A 15,438-nucleotide genomic window follows, 5' to 3' on the forward strand; every position below is an offset into this window, starting at 1 on the left:
TGATGCAAAAGAGAAGAAAAAAATTACCTATTATTCTTGAACAGCTCAGACCAGAGATACTTATATTTTACAATCAGAAACCATGGATTTGTGAATACGCCTCTCTCAGTATCTTCAGAGGCAGACCTCAGTGGTTTAGTGAAACTGTTCATTAACATCTATCCCTTTCTTTTTACTTTTCTTTTTGTTATAAAAGGGAAGAGGACAGCTGATGCTCAGAGGGTTCAGTATTTAACAGCTCTGGCCACAGGACATTAATTCCAAGCACCCCTTTTAGAGCTTAATCTTTTATGATTGTATAACTTGTGAAGTCTCCTGATCTACACTGGTGTGAGAGCAGAAGCAGCCTCTTTTCTCTAGGGTGTGCTACTATGAACACTCTATTACGATTAAGAGATCAGTAAACTGAGATTTAATTTAATGGTCCAATTAAGATTTGAACCCAGAATATAAAAGACTTGTCTACTAATCGCTCCTACATTGGCATTAAAGCCATTAAAGTCTGGGCTCCCAGTGTGCATGGTATGATGCAAACCTGTGTGTTTCAAAGCATCCTTGGAGCCACACAGCTCTAAGCAACAGAAATCCCTTATTACAACAGTAATAAAAGAAGGAGGAACTAGTATTCATGTTCTGTGTTAATAAAGGTATAGGTTGGCTATTCTGCTGTACATATTTTTCTTTTTTTAATGAAAACTGAAAGCTGACATTTCTGAAATTAGATTATTTTTCCAAAATAATGCTTCATAGGGTCAAAGGGTTCCAACTCCTAAATTTGGAACAATTTTAGGAAATTATCTATCTGAAAAAACAGCTCTAATTTAACACCATTCACTCCCCTGCTCTAAGAAAGAAGCCAGCAAGGTGAGTTTCGTAGAAGTACTGCATACTGTATTCACTTAATTTCTTTTGTTCCATTTACATATCTCACTTAAAGTAAAAAATGCTAAGTGAACGTTTCACCATTTAAAAATCATAATTCCTGTATAAGAAGCAACTCTTTTGTTCCTATGCTTTTGAAATGAGAATTAAATTATAAATCAAACAGCTTTGAAGCATTCATGCAGCAACTTGGGGTTTTATTCCAAGTTCTTCTCCTTAAGAAGTGCCTCTGATTTGGGTAACTCCATTTTACTAGTTTTCTGCATCAACTGTCCCATTGCTCTCCTCCAGCAAAAGAGGAAGCTGTACGTTAAAGAGCTTCCCAAAAGCACCATGGACATCAAAGTAAAATAGGCAGGAAAACCAGAATGCTCACAGTGTGCAAAGCCACATGGGAGAGAACTTTGTTTATGTTCCTGTGTGAAGATAAACAACCTAATGAGTTTCGAGCCAGCAACTACATCTCATTATTGACACTGCTAAAAAATTTATTAAGCAATTGGTAAGTTCTAATTCTATCACATTCACACCCCAACAACTTCAGATTTTTCAGTCGAACATGGCCCCTAATAACAGGTCAGATCACAAGTATCTGCTGCATAAATGTTTTTCTTCTTTGCTGAACACACACACTGAACTATTTGAATAACCAAACTCCTAGCAAACTCAAGATGCTTTCTATACACAGAGCTCCTTGCTGAAGAAACTGTAGGTTTAAAAAACACTTCACCTATATATATACACACAAATATAAAATAAATAAAAATATTTTCAATAAATACTCATAAGGCAGCAAAAAAAGCCCCCATGGTATCAGACATAATTAACACACATCACAGAGTCATCATCACAAACACAGCAACATGTGAAAAAATGCTTCGTTTCCTCCTTACAAAGATGTGCAGTTCTGTAAAGATGACTGTAAAAGGAAAACACTGCAAGAAAAATGTAGCTACTTTATTAAGGAGAACTGTGAAATAACCAAAATTCACATTCACAAACCCAACAGATATTTACATTGTAAGCAAAATGCAGTCTTGGAAAAGCAGTGAACTTTCTTCTGCAAACAAACTACTTTTCATTTCTGCAAATCCAAGCACTCAAGAATTTTACCAGTACCCAAGAATAAAGCACACATCTAAATGATTAAAGATTGTGTACTAATATAGAAAAAAGTAAATAGTTCACAACATGTTTTAATAACTCACTTTTTAACCTGGAGTTACTGCTTGGATCACAAATGTTTCACACTACTCTGACCATTTTACTCAGAGCAAGCAGAGCCATCATTAAATAAATGCCTGGAAAAACTTGTAATCATTAAGAAGTTGAAACAACTTGGAAACAATGAAATCTGGATGCACATTATTCCATGCGTTCAACACTGTCCCACATGACATCCTTGTCTCTAAATTGGAGAGACATCAGTTTGATGGATGGACCACTCTGTGGATAAAGAACTGGCTGGATGGCCGCATGCAAAGAGTTGCGGTCAATGGCTCAATGTCTGGCTGGAGACCAGTAATGAGTGGTGTCCCTCAGGGATCGGGGTTGGGTCCGACCAGTCTTGTTTAACATCTTTGTCGCTGACATGGACAGTGGGATTGAGTGCGCCCTCAGCAAGTTTGCCGATGACACCAAGCTGTGTGGTCCGGTTGATATGCTGGAGGGAAGGGATGCCATCCAGAGGGACCTTGACACGCTTGTGAGGTGGGCTGATGCCAGCCTTATGAAGTTCAACCATGCCAAGTGCAAGGTCCTACACCTGGGTAGGAGCAATCCCAGGCACAGCTACAGGTTGGGCAGAGAAGAGATTCAGAGCGGCCCTGCAGAGAAGGACTTGGGGGTGCTGGTCGATGAGAAAATGAACATGAGCCGGCTGCAGTGTGCGCTCGCAGCCCGGAAAGCAACCACATCCTGGGCTGCATCAAAAGGAGCGTGACCAGCAGGGCGAAGGAGGTGATCCTGCCCCTCTGCTCTGCTCTTGTGAGACCTCACCTGCAGCATTGTGTGCAGTTCTGGTGTCCTCAACATAAAAAGGACATGGAACTGCTGGAACAAGCCCAGAGGAGGCCAAGAGGATGATCAGGGAGTGGAGCACCTCTTGTATGAAGACAGGCTGAGGAAGTTGGGGCTGTTCAGCCTGGAGAAGAGAAGGCTGCGTGGAGACCTCAGAGCAGCCCTCCAGTACCTGAAGGGGGCCTATAGGGATGCTGGGGAGGGACTCTTCGTCAGGGACTGTAGTGACAGGAGAAGGGGTAACGGGTTAAAACTTAAACAGGGGAAGTTTAGATTGGGTATAAGGAGGAAATTCTTTCCTGTGAGGGTGGTGAGGTACTGGAACGGGTTGCCCAGGGAGGTTGTGAATGCTCCATCCGTGGTGGTGTTCAAGGCCAGGTTGGACGAAGCCTTGGGTGACAGGGGTTAGTGTGAGGTGTCCCTGCCCATGGCAGGGGCTTGGAACTGGATGATCTTAAGGTCCTTTCCAACCCAAACTATTCTATAATTCTATATTTTTAAAAACTAGCTACATGGTTTCATATGCAGGAATATAAAACACAGAGCTCCATGCATCTATTATGAAAATTCACAGAATCACAGAATCCCAAGGGTTGGAAGGGACCTCAAAAGATCATCTAGTCCAACCCCCCTGCAAGAGCAGGGTAACCTACAGTACATCACACAGGAACTTGTCCAGGCGGGCCTTGAATATCTCCAGTGTAGGAGACTCCACAACCCCCCTGGGCAACCTGTTCCAGTGACTTCCCTAGGAAAAAATCAAGTTAAATGACCACTTATGAGAAATGCATTTTCTCCTTATGCTATATGTATTTTTTACTCTCTGCAGTACTAATGATAGTAAGCTTTTTTCTCATCCAGCATGAAATTTGCTGATCAAAGAAGCTTGCAGCTGGTATGCACTTAATAAATACATTGCAGCAGCAATACAACATTTCTACAAACTCATATATTACAACTTAAACACAGGTTTCAACCCAGCATAATCTTAAACTAAGTTTAAAAAGTGCAGTTTAAATCAACTTCATGTATTCTTGCTCTTAAAGAACCTCCATAATTATCTTCGCTCAAGAAAATCCTGACAGACTTCTATAAGAGGAAACTGTATCAGAAAAATTAAATTACTAAATTAGGAAACTGCAAAACCAAAATGGTTTTGTTGGCGAGGTGAAACTTCTCAAATACAGCAGCACCTGTCAGAATGGATGGGAATTTTTCTAGTAGCTTAAGAAGCATAATTGACTCTAAAAATTGATGCAGACTTTGCTGAAGAGCACAAAGGAAAAGAAAGGCTTCATCCTCCCAGATGAGAGAAGGCAGACTTGGAGATCCACAGTGATGCAGTCTCCCTTTACAAGCATGGATATTTAAGCACAATACTTACAGCTGTATTTAAAAAAAAAGAGAAACCAAACCCAACACTGAGCAAATCTAGTGGTCAGCATTATGCTCCAGGGTATCATACAACTACCAGGCTGGCCAACCAGTGAGAAGTAGGGTTGCTACCTCTGCTTCTTCCAGTCAGACATAGAATAGGCACGGCCGGCTGTAGGTGTCATGCTTTGTTTTCCTAACAGGTACAGCAGGTCTACAATGACACTCAAGCACCACATACTGCATCCCACAGCGTGCCCAAGTCTCTGATCTGTATCCCTTTTAAGTACACCTTTTTTCCTGATTCCACCTGACTCCTGTGAGCATCAGGAGGATCACAGAATTGCAGAATGGTTTGGGTCGGAAGGGTCCTTCAAGCTCCTCCAGCTCCAACCCCTGCCATGGGCAGGGACCCCTTCCACTGGAGCAGCTTGCTCCAAGCCCCTGTGTCCAACCTGGCCTTGAACACTGCCATGGATGGGGCAGTCACAGCTGACAAACCTCTTTTTTCGTATCATTCTGGGAACCCCACTGAACTCACTATGATAGCCAAAGATGTCTACAGGATCTGACACTGATATAATTATGTGCCATCTTTTGATATTTAAGTCCCTTATGTCACCTGACAGGGAGAAGCACAACCAATAAAGTGTTCTCAGCGGTGCACACAGCCCTGTGTGTGAACAGCTGTGGTGACAGTGTATTAAAAAAGAAAACTGGATAGTATTTCTAGCCTCATAAAGTCATTTAATATTAAAAGTGCATGTCTAATTAGTGAGGTGTACGGCAACCTCTAGTGGTATATGCCTGCTCAGAAAACCGCAAACATTCCAACACATGAACCTATAGGAAAAGTGGTTGCCTTAAGTAATCAGTCATTTTCTTGTCGCTGATTGACATGGTGATGAGATGTCAGAATACAGCTGTTCAGGGACAGACTCTCCATTTCCAAGTGTGTCACATACTGGAGTAGGTAGGCTAGCAGCAGCAAAACCAAAGATCCTGAAAGCTGTTTCCAAATAGGTTAAAGGAATTAATGCCAACTAACTGAAGTTTTAAGAGACAAATTGAATACCTGCCCTAATATTGCAGTTATGGCTTCACTTTTTGGTAACTGGACTTGTAGAACAGAAACCAAGCAAAGGCAAAACCTACACTCACTGCAGGTAAGTGACACTCCACCTGGTTGTGCTTTACCGCTTAGAGACTATATAGCCGCTTCTGGTAGCCATTTGTGACAACAATGACATCAACACACATTTTATTTGTTTATAATAAGTCTACCAATATAATTTAAAGATACTACAAATGTCAGCACTCCACAAATATGACAGAGACACAGTGCACTGCAGCATCACCCTTGGCACTATTGTGATAAAATAGCTCTGTGTAATTAGAAACAAACCAGTGCTAGCAGTGGATAGAGAAGGGAAGGATCGTGAAGTCAGGGTAATCTGCAATAGAAGACATCCAACACTAAGTGAACAGTGGGTTGGATCTTACTATAAAACATCTATCACATCTATTTTTACTTCCAGCAGCTGCTTGTGATAGATTTATACAAATCTATCAATTTTCATGCTTTCTGTGACACAAATTACCCAACATTATGAAGCTGTACTTTGTTGAGATCTTAAGTACACTACATTGAATATTCCCAGCTAATTCTTTCAGAGAAAATAGTCTTCAGAATTTAAAACAATTGGCAGTCTATGCTCAGAACAGGATTAGGAAAAAGCCTGCATGGAAATGGAATTACTTCTCACATTAAGGAAGGACTCATTAGAGCATCTGGTAAAGCTTGAATTATAACTGTTCAGTTATATTGCTAAGCAGATTTTAAGTTAAGTGTTTCATAGCTGCTTAATTTAAAAAAACTATACCCTAAAATACTTCATGTAATATACAATACCATCTTCTTTTTAGGCTCTTCCTTTACTGAAACTACTTTTTCATTATGGATACTGTGGTTTCTTCTCTCAGAGATGCTTGCACTCTGATGGTAGAACCAGAACAGGAATTTAAATATAAATATTCTGCTTTGGCATCATGGACAAACCTGGGTCCATCAGCTCTGGGTAAGTTTAATCGTGTCTAACAGGCTTCATAAGGTAGGAAAAGGAAGGACAACATATGCTTCAAAACATCAATCTCTTATGAAATGTGTATTCCTATTGCTGTTCTTAGTAACAGAAACTTAGAACAAATCTGTCGGTTTTGAGAGGAAATTGAGTTAAAATACTTCCTTTATGGTGCTTAAGCCTGACAGGGAACCCAAGGTTGTAAAGCTCCTCAGAAGAAAATGGTACCATACTTGTAGTAAAATCATACAGGAGACAAGCTGCCCCTTCAACTGACTCTGCCTTCCAGCCTGCTCATCTTCTAGCACCACAGGGCATTTTCCAACAGAGTTAAACACAGGTTTATAGTTGGGTCTTTTGAGTTACATGCAATCATGATCTTGGTGACAAATTAAATCCCAAACTTGGTGGCCATTTTTGCCTATTTTCCAAATGTACTGTTTTTTAACTGCAGAGTAAGATCTTCCTTCCCTAACCCTCCTCCTGTTTCCCTGTTTCTTTTTCAAATTTGAAGTCACCTCCACTATTTCCACAATAATAACAATATAATGGAGCATCTGGCAGCAAGGGAGAAGCTTCAAATTAACAGCAATGGAGTATCTTTGGACTATAGTCCAGCAGACTACATGCTTAGCCATTTTGTAAACCAACTAAATCAAAGCAATCCAGCTAAAAACTTACTTTGAACAGTAGATGCCCATAAAGTCAGAGCATTTTGACAAAAGCCAAGCCACTCAGAAATACACATGCAGTCAGTCTAGAGCACTCAAAATTACAGAGCAATGGTAGAGCTGGCTGTAACATTACTAGCAAGGTAACCTCTTCCTGCTCCAACTACCAGAGGAACACGTTAACTTTGGTCTGCAGGAACAGCAGCAAAATAAAATGGAACAAAATCAGAAACTGGGAACATTGGAAAAAGCTCTGAAGCGAGGTGCCACACAGAAAACAGACCAAGTGTTTAAGCCTCAAGGTAGAGCATCTCACACCACACCAGGAACTATGATTTCAGGGTGCGACATTTGCAAAAGCTTGGAAAACTCAGACTCTGTGTCTATGATTTGAGAAACGAAGCAAGCAATTATTTCAGATTATGTCTGTAATAGGTCACAGGAAAATAGCTGCAACTCAAATTCTGAACAACCACTGTCACTGCAAAAGGTATGCAAACAGAGCAAGCATCAGAAGGGAAAAGGTAAAGGCAGAACACTTTCATACTGGTTTGCTGTCCATACCTCTACAATCAACCATTTCCAAAAGAGAAGGAACTCAAGAGAGAATTAAATCCTGAAGAGCAACAGCTTAAGAACAATGCCTTGTTAATCCAGCCCTTTACAAAGTGTACAGGCATGTAATTATCATTTACTTATTTTTGGCATACTGTCTGTATTTGACAAGCACTGTTAACAGTTTATTCCAGATGGCATTAACAAGGACCTTCCCAGTTTGCCCTGGAGCTTGGAGAGGGGCTGGCTGCCAAGACGAGAAGGATGCTGGACACATAATTACCTGCCTTTACAAAGTGATCTGCACCTTCAGTATCTACTTCTTTAAAGTTATGGCCCCATTTTAGAACCAGAGCAGATATTGACTACTTATGACTATACAGGCTAATACACTTTATCAGTTGAAAAGCACGTGTTTGCCCGTATCATCACAAAATGGTCATTGTGTTATGTCTGATTTAACAAATAGATCTACTGCCAAATGAGGAGGAAGAAACAAAGCAAGTTGAAAATCCAGTCAGTACAGTATTTGAGAACCACCACTCTAGTGCCTTTTTTTAATCAGGTGCTACATGATTAAAAAAACCACAACCATAAACCAACCACACAAATCCCTGAAAACCTTCTGGTATGAAAACAGCTACTGAGCTGTTCTGTTAATAGACTCAGAAGTTTCCCAGACAGAGAAACAAGTATCTTTTGTGCATTCAGAACAGATTCAAGCATAAGGCAAACTGGTTTATTCTAGGATTGTTTAGTAATTCAGTTAGCATTTCATCCATTTACTTCATTGGTATCTATTAAGGAATACAGAATTCAAGTTCCTCTACTCTTGAATTTCAAAGATGAGTTTTGAGACTCTTTATATTTACCTGATGATCCTCTGAGCCGCATACTGATGAAGTGAGCGGAACTGTGCTGACATATTTGCTAAGGCTGCCAGACAATTTGTATGAAGGTATTTGTCCTGTCAGAAACAAGAGGAAAGAAAAAACCTACATCAAGCTGTTCTAATGATACACACTGACACCTATTACAGGAATCATTCAAAAGACTGAGTAATACGTGCTGCTTTAAAGGACACAGTCAAAAGCATCCAGCAGAAATGCAAAGTGTACATACTTGGTGATGCTTTAAATGGCTGTCTTAAGTTGTAAGGCTTACAAAAGAATGATTGTTTCATTCAGATTTTGGAATGTGTATGTCCATATGGATAGACATATACATTTTGTTAGCAATGTTATTTACAATGACATCATAGATACAACAAATACTGAGAAACATTCTTGTTCTCTCCGTTTCTCTCTCTCCCTTTTGCAGTCTTATCCTAAAATTTTCTGCTTCAGAGCTCATCTCCCTGTTAACTCTTTCAAAGCATTCTATCTATCCCACAACTATAACCATATGATACTTCAGAGACCTGGTGCCCTTGTTAGCACCCCCGAAACCATTTGTCCAGATAAGCATTTAAATATTGGCCCCAGTGAAGCCAAGGGTTTGCAGAGAACCAAACTTTTCACTTATACAATCCAATAAGGGTTTATTTCCCTACTCAAATCTAAAATACATATAACATAACAGATTCCAAATCCTACAAATGTATGTCAAGAATGGCATTGTTTCTCTCAGTTTCTTTCGATCATAAGTTTTGATCCTGAATTCTTCCAATTTAAAATATATTTAAACCTTTTTTGCTACTATTCAATGTAAAAACTTCCGTGCCTTCAATTGCTAAATATACTCAGAAGTGTAGGATACCACACTTATATGTTTGAGATAAGTTATAGAATCAAATACTAGAAAAATGCACAAAAGCAATCTAATACAACACTATAAAGTTGAAACAGTTTTGTTTGCTAGAGCTCAGAAAACTTTTATGGCCCAGCCACTGTCCTACTTCATAGAACACTAACAAGTAGAGCTGAACTTCCCACCTTCTGAGTAACTTGAGAGGCAAACAACCTACAGGAATCATTTCTTCTCATAAAACTAAGGAACTTTTCTTCTCATCTGAAGATGAGTGCAGTGTCTGAATTACCGTCTTTGGAGAATCCTACTCACAGAACTGGATGATGATACAGAAATGATGTTACAAGTTCAGAACCACATTGTGCTTAGTTAATATGGCTGATTTATCCATTTCCTTCCCTCCTATAAATTCAAATGCCAACTGGTTGCAATAGAATGAAGAAAATCCCACATCCTATTTGAAACTGAATTGATGCTGTTGAAGTTAGAAATGCACATGATGTGTGTAAGCGCTACACATAACTCTTACCCTTGTCCGTGTCATGTTATACTGGATGGTTCTTATCACGACTAATATCAGGAGACTCCCAAGTGAGATCTCTGTTAAAACACGCTCAGCATACCAGGTGATATTTTTCAATATCTGAAAAACAAGAACAAAATTCTTCAGTACCTAGGTCTGAATAAGAACACCAAAAGCTGTTTGTACTCTTGTATTCCTTATGATAGGTAAATTAGCTTCCAGACTCAAACATGACAAAATCTATTGGATTCTAAAGCATGATTAGAAAAATAGTAATAAAGAACAAAAAAGACAGACCTCTGCAGTACTATCAGCTCACAGATCTCACCAACTTTATCATCAGTCAAGTGGAAACACACTATGTGTAGAAAGATGATTCAACTTGGCATTTCCCTAATTTCTATGCCCTGTGCCACCACAAGCCTGTATTCTTTTTGATCTTACCCTTCACACTTTATAAAGTCTTCAGTTCCACCCCAGACACCTGAATAACATTGCCAATTCCTTCCTATTTTCCCTCATTACCAACTGGGCAAGAGGCAGCATGTACAATCCCTGAATGATCGGCAAGAGCACATATGCTGGAGGTCACGGGGCAGATCAACAGGTTAACTGTTGACTTCACACTGAAGCCTTTCTCTTGCCAGATGCGATGTCTCTTCCCTTAATAGGTTAGTGAAAGTCATCAGCTAGGTTAAGAGCTGCATATCTTTCAGTGCTCTCCACCATCAGGGTAGATGAAGTTTGCTACCATTTCTGAGTTTACTGCAGAATGAGAATCAATCCGCTCTCTCCTATCAGAATACTCATCCAATCAACCCACAGTGATAAGAGCGTAAAATCCCTGCCTTAAAGAACTGGTAAAAATGAGTCAACCGGAACTCAACTAGTGGAGAAGATCCTCTATAATGTCAGGTTTATTCTGGGTCAAAACAAAAATTCGCTTAACAAGGATTACTTAACATGAAGCTATAACTCCATATAACTTAATTTTTGATATATTAGAAGTGCGTTTCATCGAAACTTCACATTCAAAGAAAATAACACAGATGTATTTAAAAAATCTAATCCCTATCAACCTCAACAAACAACTTCATTAAACCCATTATTTAACTCTTCAGAAGTTATACGAAAGCACTTCTGACCATATCCCTTCTTGCCAGTTCTCCTTTGGATGAGTAAAAAAATTGTTGCCCTTCAATTTATATAATTTCTGCTTTTCGAATTCCCTCTTCCTCCCACTAACAAGCTCTCAAAGCAAAACCTCTTTTAGAGAGAGGATGGAGAAGTAGTAACTGAATTCCTACGAGGAGATATGAAGAGTTGGATGCTGAATGACTTGTGGAAGGCCAAAGGAAAAGGCAATGCTAGGAACTACTTCAAGTTGCTGCTGATTTTATACTATTTACTCCTTCTAAGACCTACACAGTCATATAAACTGGATGGAAAGAATCACAATTGTATTTGTGAAAAAGAAGGGCTATCTGGAATGCAAAATTAAAATCATATATTAATTTAGTGAAATTCTGAAATATTTTAAAAAGGCACTTTTAGAATCTGAAGCCTCATACAGTTACCTAAAAAAAAAAAAAAACAACTATGCAATGGTGTCTACACAGGCTTCTGAAGGAATATAATATTCAATTCTGCAAAATCTACAGCAAAATGTGGGCCCATAGCTTAGGCAGCTCTCATTTTGAAGAGTTATAGCATCATCCCTTTGTTTGGTAGGGCAGACTCTTCCACTTCAACTCAACAGTGCCACAGAGAAATAACTCCACATCTGAAAGTAAAAATGCTGGTTGTACTTACACATTTATGTGACCTGGAGAAATGGACAATCAACATACAGGCATATATTTATTTATCAACATATAGGTTATTTATTTGTTAACAGTGGATAACACCAACTTGTTTCATTACTGGTAATGGCTAAGGGTTGCTTTGTTTCTCTAATAATCATGTGTTTGCACACCATTATATGCCACGTTTCTAAACGATGCGGTCACTTGGTTGCTAACCACAAAAACAGCACAGATATGGAATCCAACAAGGTCACACCATATCTGCATTTTCCAAAATATTAATTTTGTAATTTGAAATTCTTTATTTTCTGTATTTAAGGGGATTATTAATGATGGTCATGTACACTGTTCACTAAAGGTCATTAAATGCAGTATGTTAAGCAATCTTTTTTTCGTTGCATATACTGAAGAAGGAAACAGGAGACCAAGAGCTATTTTGCTAACTCCTTCTATTCAGCCCAGAGCCCGGATCTGTGCAAACCTTTTTGAATTACAGGATCACAGTATTGTTTAGGTTGGAAAAGTCCCTTAAAATTATTGAGTCCAATTGGTAAACCACAACCCTAAGTGCCACATCTACACATCTTTCAAGTGTCTCCGGGGATGATGATTCCAGCCCTGCCCTGGGCAGCCTGTTCCAATGCCTGAGCACCCTCTGGGGCAGGAATTGTTCCTCAGCTCCATCTAAACCTGCCCTGGTGTAGCTTGAGGCCGGTTCCTCTTGTCCCATCCCTTGTTCCTTGGGAGCAGAGCCCAGCCCCTCCTGGCTCCATCCTCCTGTCAGGCACTTGTAGGGAGCCATCACGTCCCCCCGAGCCTTCTCCAGACTGAACCCCCCAGGTCCCTCAGCCGTTCCCCATCACACTTGTGCTCCAGGCCCTGCACCAGCTCCATTGCCCTCCTCTGGCCCTGCTCCAGCACCTCAATGTCCCTCTTGTAGTGAGGGGCCCAGAGCTTAGCACAGGATTCGAGGTGCGGCCTCACCAGTGCCCAGGGCAGGGGAACAATCACTGCCCTGGCCCTGCTGCCACACTGGTGCTGATACAGGCCAGGATGCTTTTCATACAGTGGAATATGAGTAGGCTATGTAAGAGTCCCATATGAATATTAACAGCATGACTGTCACTGCAGATGACAACTTGTTTTTAAATAGAACACATTTCTTCGGAGAGAAAATCAGAAGTTGTATTATAAAAAGAACACTTCAAGTAGGAAGTTCCCTTTCCAATTATCTTCCTGATCTTTGTTTCTCTTCCATCAGTCTGCTTTCATTTTGAATTTTCCCCATGCTCCCCATAGTTGGGTTTGGAATATCACCAACAGAATCAGCCAACAGACCGCTGATGACCAATCCTTCCAAATATGAGTTGCAATAAGGCAGTTTGGAGTATTTTACAATGCGCCTCTTGCTGAATTTCTTTTCTATTCAGCAGCATTCATTCCTGCAGTAAGTTTAAGACATGCACAAGTACATGCCTCCCACAAAAGCATGTGAATTAATCAAATTAATATTACAATCTGTGAAGCATCAACGATCTTAAATACTATGCTGTTCTGAGGAACCCCCAATAGTTACTCACAAATGACTGTAATGCAAATTGTATCCGTGTTGAGAATGCAGAGGTTAGACTACAACTGTTTGATGTCAACTGCTCTGAAATACATACCCAAAGCACCCTGTAACCTCCATATAACTCTGCTTCATTCTATTCATCAACTTTTGCCCTTAAATCCAAAACATGTACTCTATAGGTCTCCATGCTTTAAGGGTTTCTTTTCATTATCAGTTGGGATCAAGTCCTCCCTCTCTTACACACTATACTCTCACTTGTGACTTCAAAAGCATTTTTATCAGCTCCAAACATAAACCAAAGACAGACCTATCCAATCAAAGTAATATCAGACAGACTTTTGACACATCCAGCAGTTCCTCTTCTCAGCAAACTTTGTGCTCCTGACAGAACTATTCATGATTAATCAGAAAGATTCAGATCAGCAAATTAAAATGAAAAAATACTTTTTTTTTACATGAAGGAGTCCTTCTCACAGGACTCCTCCTCCAAGCAGCCATCACCTTCATATCACTGGTTTTCTTGTCTCCCCCCTCAGCTGCTGCTGATGCTGCCCAGGACACACTTCAAGGCATTTGCTTCTCAATTACTCCACGGCACAGTGTTCCAAGCTGTGCTTTGCAACAGTACCATGGCTGTTCCCACCACTTCTGATAGCAGTACTGCTGGCAAAAATCAGGGTATTATTTAACACAAGGCTTTGGGGGATATTATGTTTCCCCTAGTATCATGTAGGATCCTACTGTAAGGAATACTTACTACTCAAGACATAATTACACGTATATTTTATCAAAACTCTTAGTCAATAGATTCTAAAGCAAAACCCAAGTGGAAAAAAAAAATCTGATTAAGTTTATTCCAGACAAGGGTAATACTTTATCAGTACTATTTTAAAACTGCCTTTTTTGGGTGGTGGTTTGGTTTTTATTAAAAACATTGTTTAACCTTCCATGCTCTGCATATTCCACATGCATATATGTTTCTTTCCTTTACCTCCCACCCTCATTTTTACCTTCACTGTGTGTCTTGTACTTTCACAGTACAAGAGACATCTGAAATAGCATCCCAATTATGATTCATCAAACCCTCTCCTCTCTCACTTTATTCCTAGCATACCTGAAAGCCTCTCTTTAATTATTTCAGGGAAGATTTCATTTGTCTGTGCTGAAAGATCTCTTCTGATGAACCTCCCAAAAAAGAGGAACATCCTAAAAGGATTCTTACCCATTTATGCTTTGGAAAATCACGCATACAAAGGCCTACGCAACAAGAGGTACATCCCAAATATCATTATAGACTAGATACTCTACAATGACAAAAAAAGACACAGCCATGTAAGACATACTTTGTAGGCTCAGGAAATTCATGTTAGTAGGCAAGCTGATGCAGTTTGAGATCTGAAATCCTTTCTGTACCATACATGAAGAGACAAAATACAAATTCAGATCATTAAAATAAAACATGAAAAAAGTATCTCCATCATCAGATGCTAGCTAACCCCTGACTTACTGTCAGCACCTTCCTGTTTCCCACAAGCAGCTAAAGTGAAGCCAGTGACTGACCTACAGAATGGAAAAAACAACATTTAATAGTAGTGAAGTAGCTGGCTAAGGTGACAAACACCCCCAGCAACAGGCTCAAAAGTGACAACTTCTGGTAAACACCTTCTGTTAAAAGGATAGAAAAATCAGAATATGCGGAAGAGGGAAAGACTTGAGAGGTATTTAAGGAAGAATGGTTAAAGCTGAGGAACAAATAGGAAACATGAAATCACTACACGAGAGGTTTCCACATATAGCTGGCTATGAGTGAATGTGGAAACAAGTATAATTTCTGGTTGGAACAAGTCACTAATACTATTTAAAGACAAAGTGGTGATAGTCTAAATGAAAGCAAGTTATCCAAGGAGTTTCAGTAAACAAGGACATCTGGTCAGGATGGACAGCATAGAAGATTAACAGGAACAGCCTGAAAGACAGAGAAATCTATCTGTATTTTCACAAAAGAGGCAATGAAAAGTTAAAAAGCTGTTAGTTAAGTAATTAATGGATTATACACATGAAATTCACAGCAAGAAGATACTCTGCTAGAGGAGAACTTAATCATCCTGAGGCTGCTAAACATAAACATATGATCACATATAGCAAGTTAGTGGGTTATTTCACAACTGCAAAATGCTAAATGAAGTGTAGACAGTCACTTCAGTTG

The 15,438-nt window shown here is 39.7% G+C and overlaps 1 protein-coding gene across 7 annotated transcripts in view; it reads right to left on the reverse strand.

Annotated features, from left to right (window-relative positions):
- DYM (dymeclin) overlaps positions 1–15,438 on the reverse strand; it is a 232,299-nt gene that overhangs the window by 108,122 nt on the left and 108,739 nt on the right. For all 7 annotated transcript variants that reach the window (XM_065662611.1, XM_065662607.1, XM_065662609.1 and 4 more), the window contains 2 exons: positions 9,861–9,974; positions 8,455–8,549 (listed from right to left, as the gene is read on the reverse strand). In XM_065662611.1, the coding sequence (XP_065518683.1) occupies positions 8,455–8,549; positions 9,861–9,974 (209 nt within the window). The remainder of the gene's footprint in view (positions 1–8,454; positions 8,550–9,860; positions 9,975–15,438) is intronic.

This window comes from Lathamus discolor, chromosome Z, assembly GCF_037157495.1.
Source record: "Lathamus discolor isolate bLatDis1 chromosome Z, bLatDis1.hap1, whole genome shotgun sequence".
Lineage (NCBI taxonomy): Eukaryota > Metazoa > Chordata > Aves > Psittaciformes > Psittacidae > Lathamus > Lathamus discolor.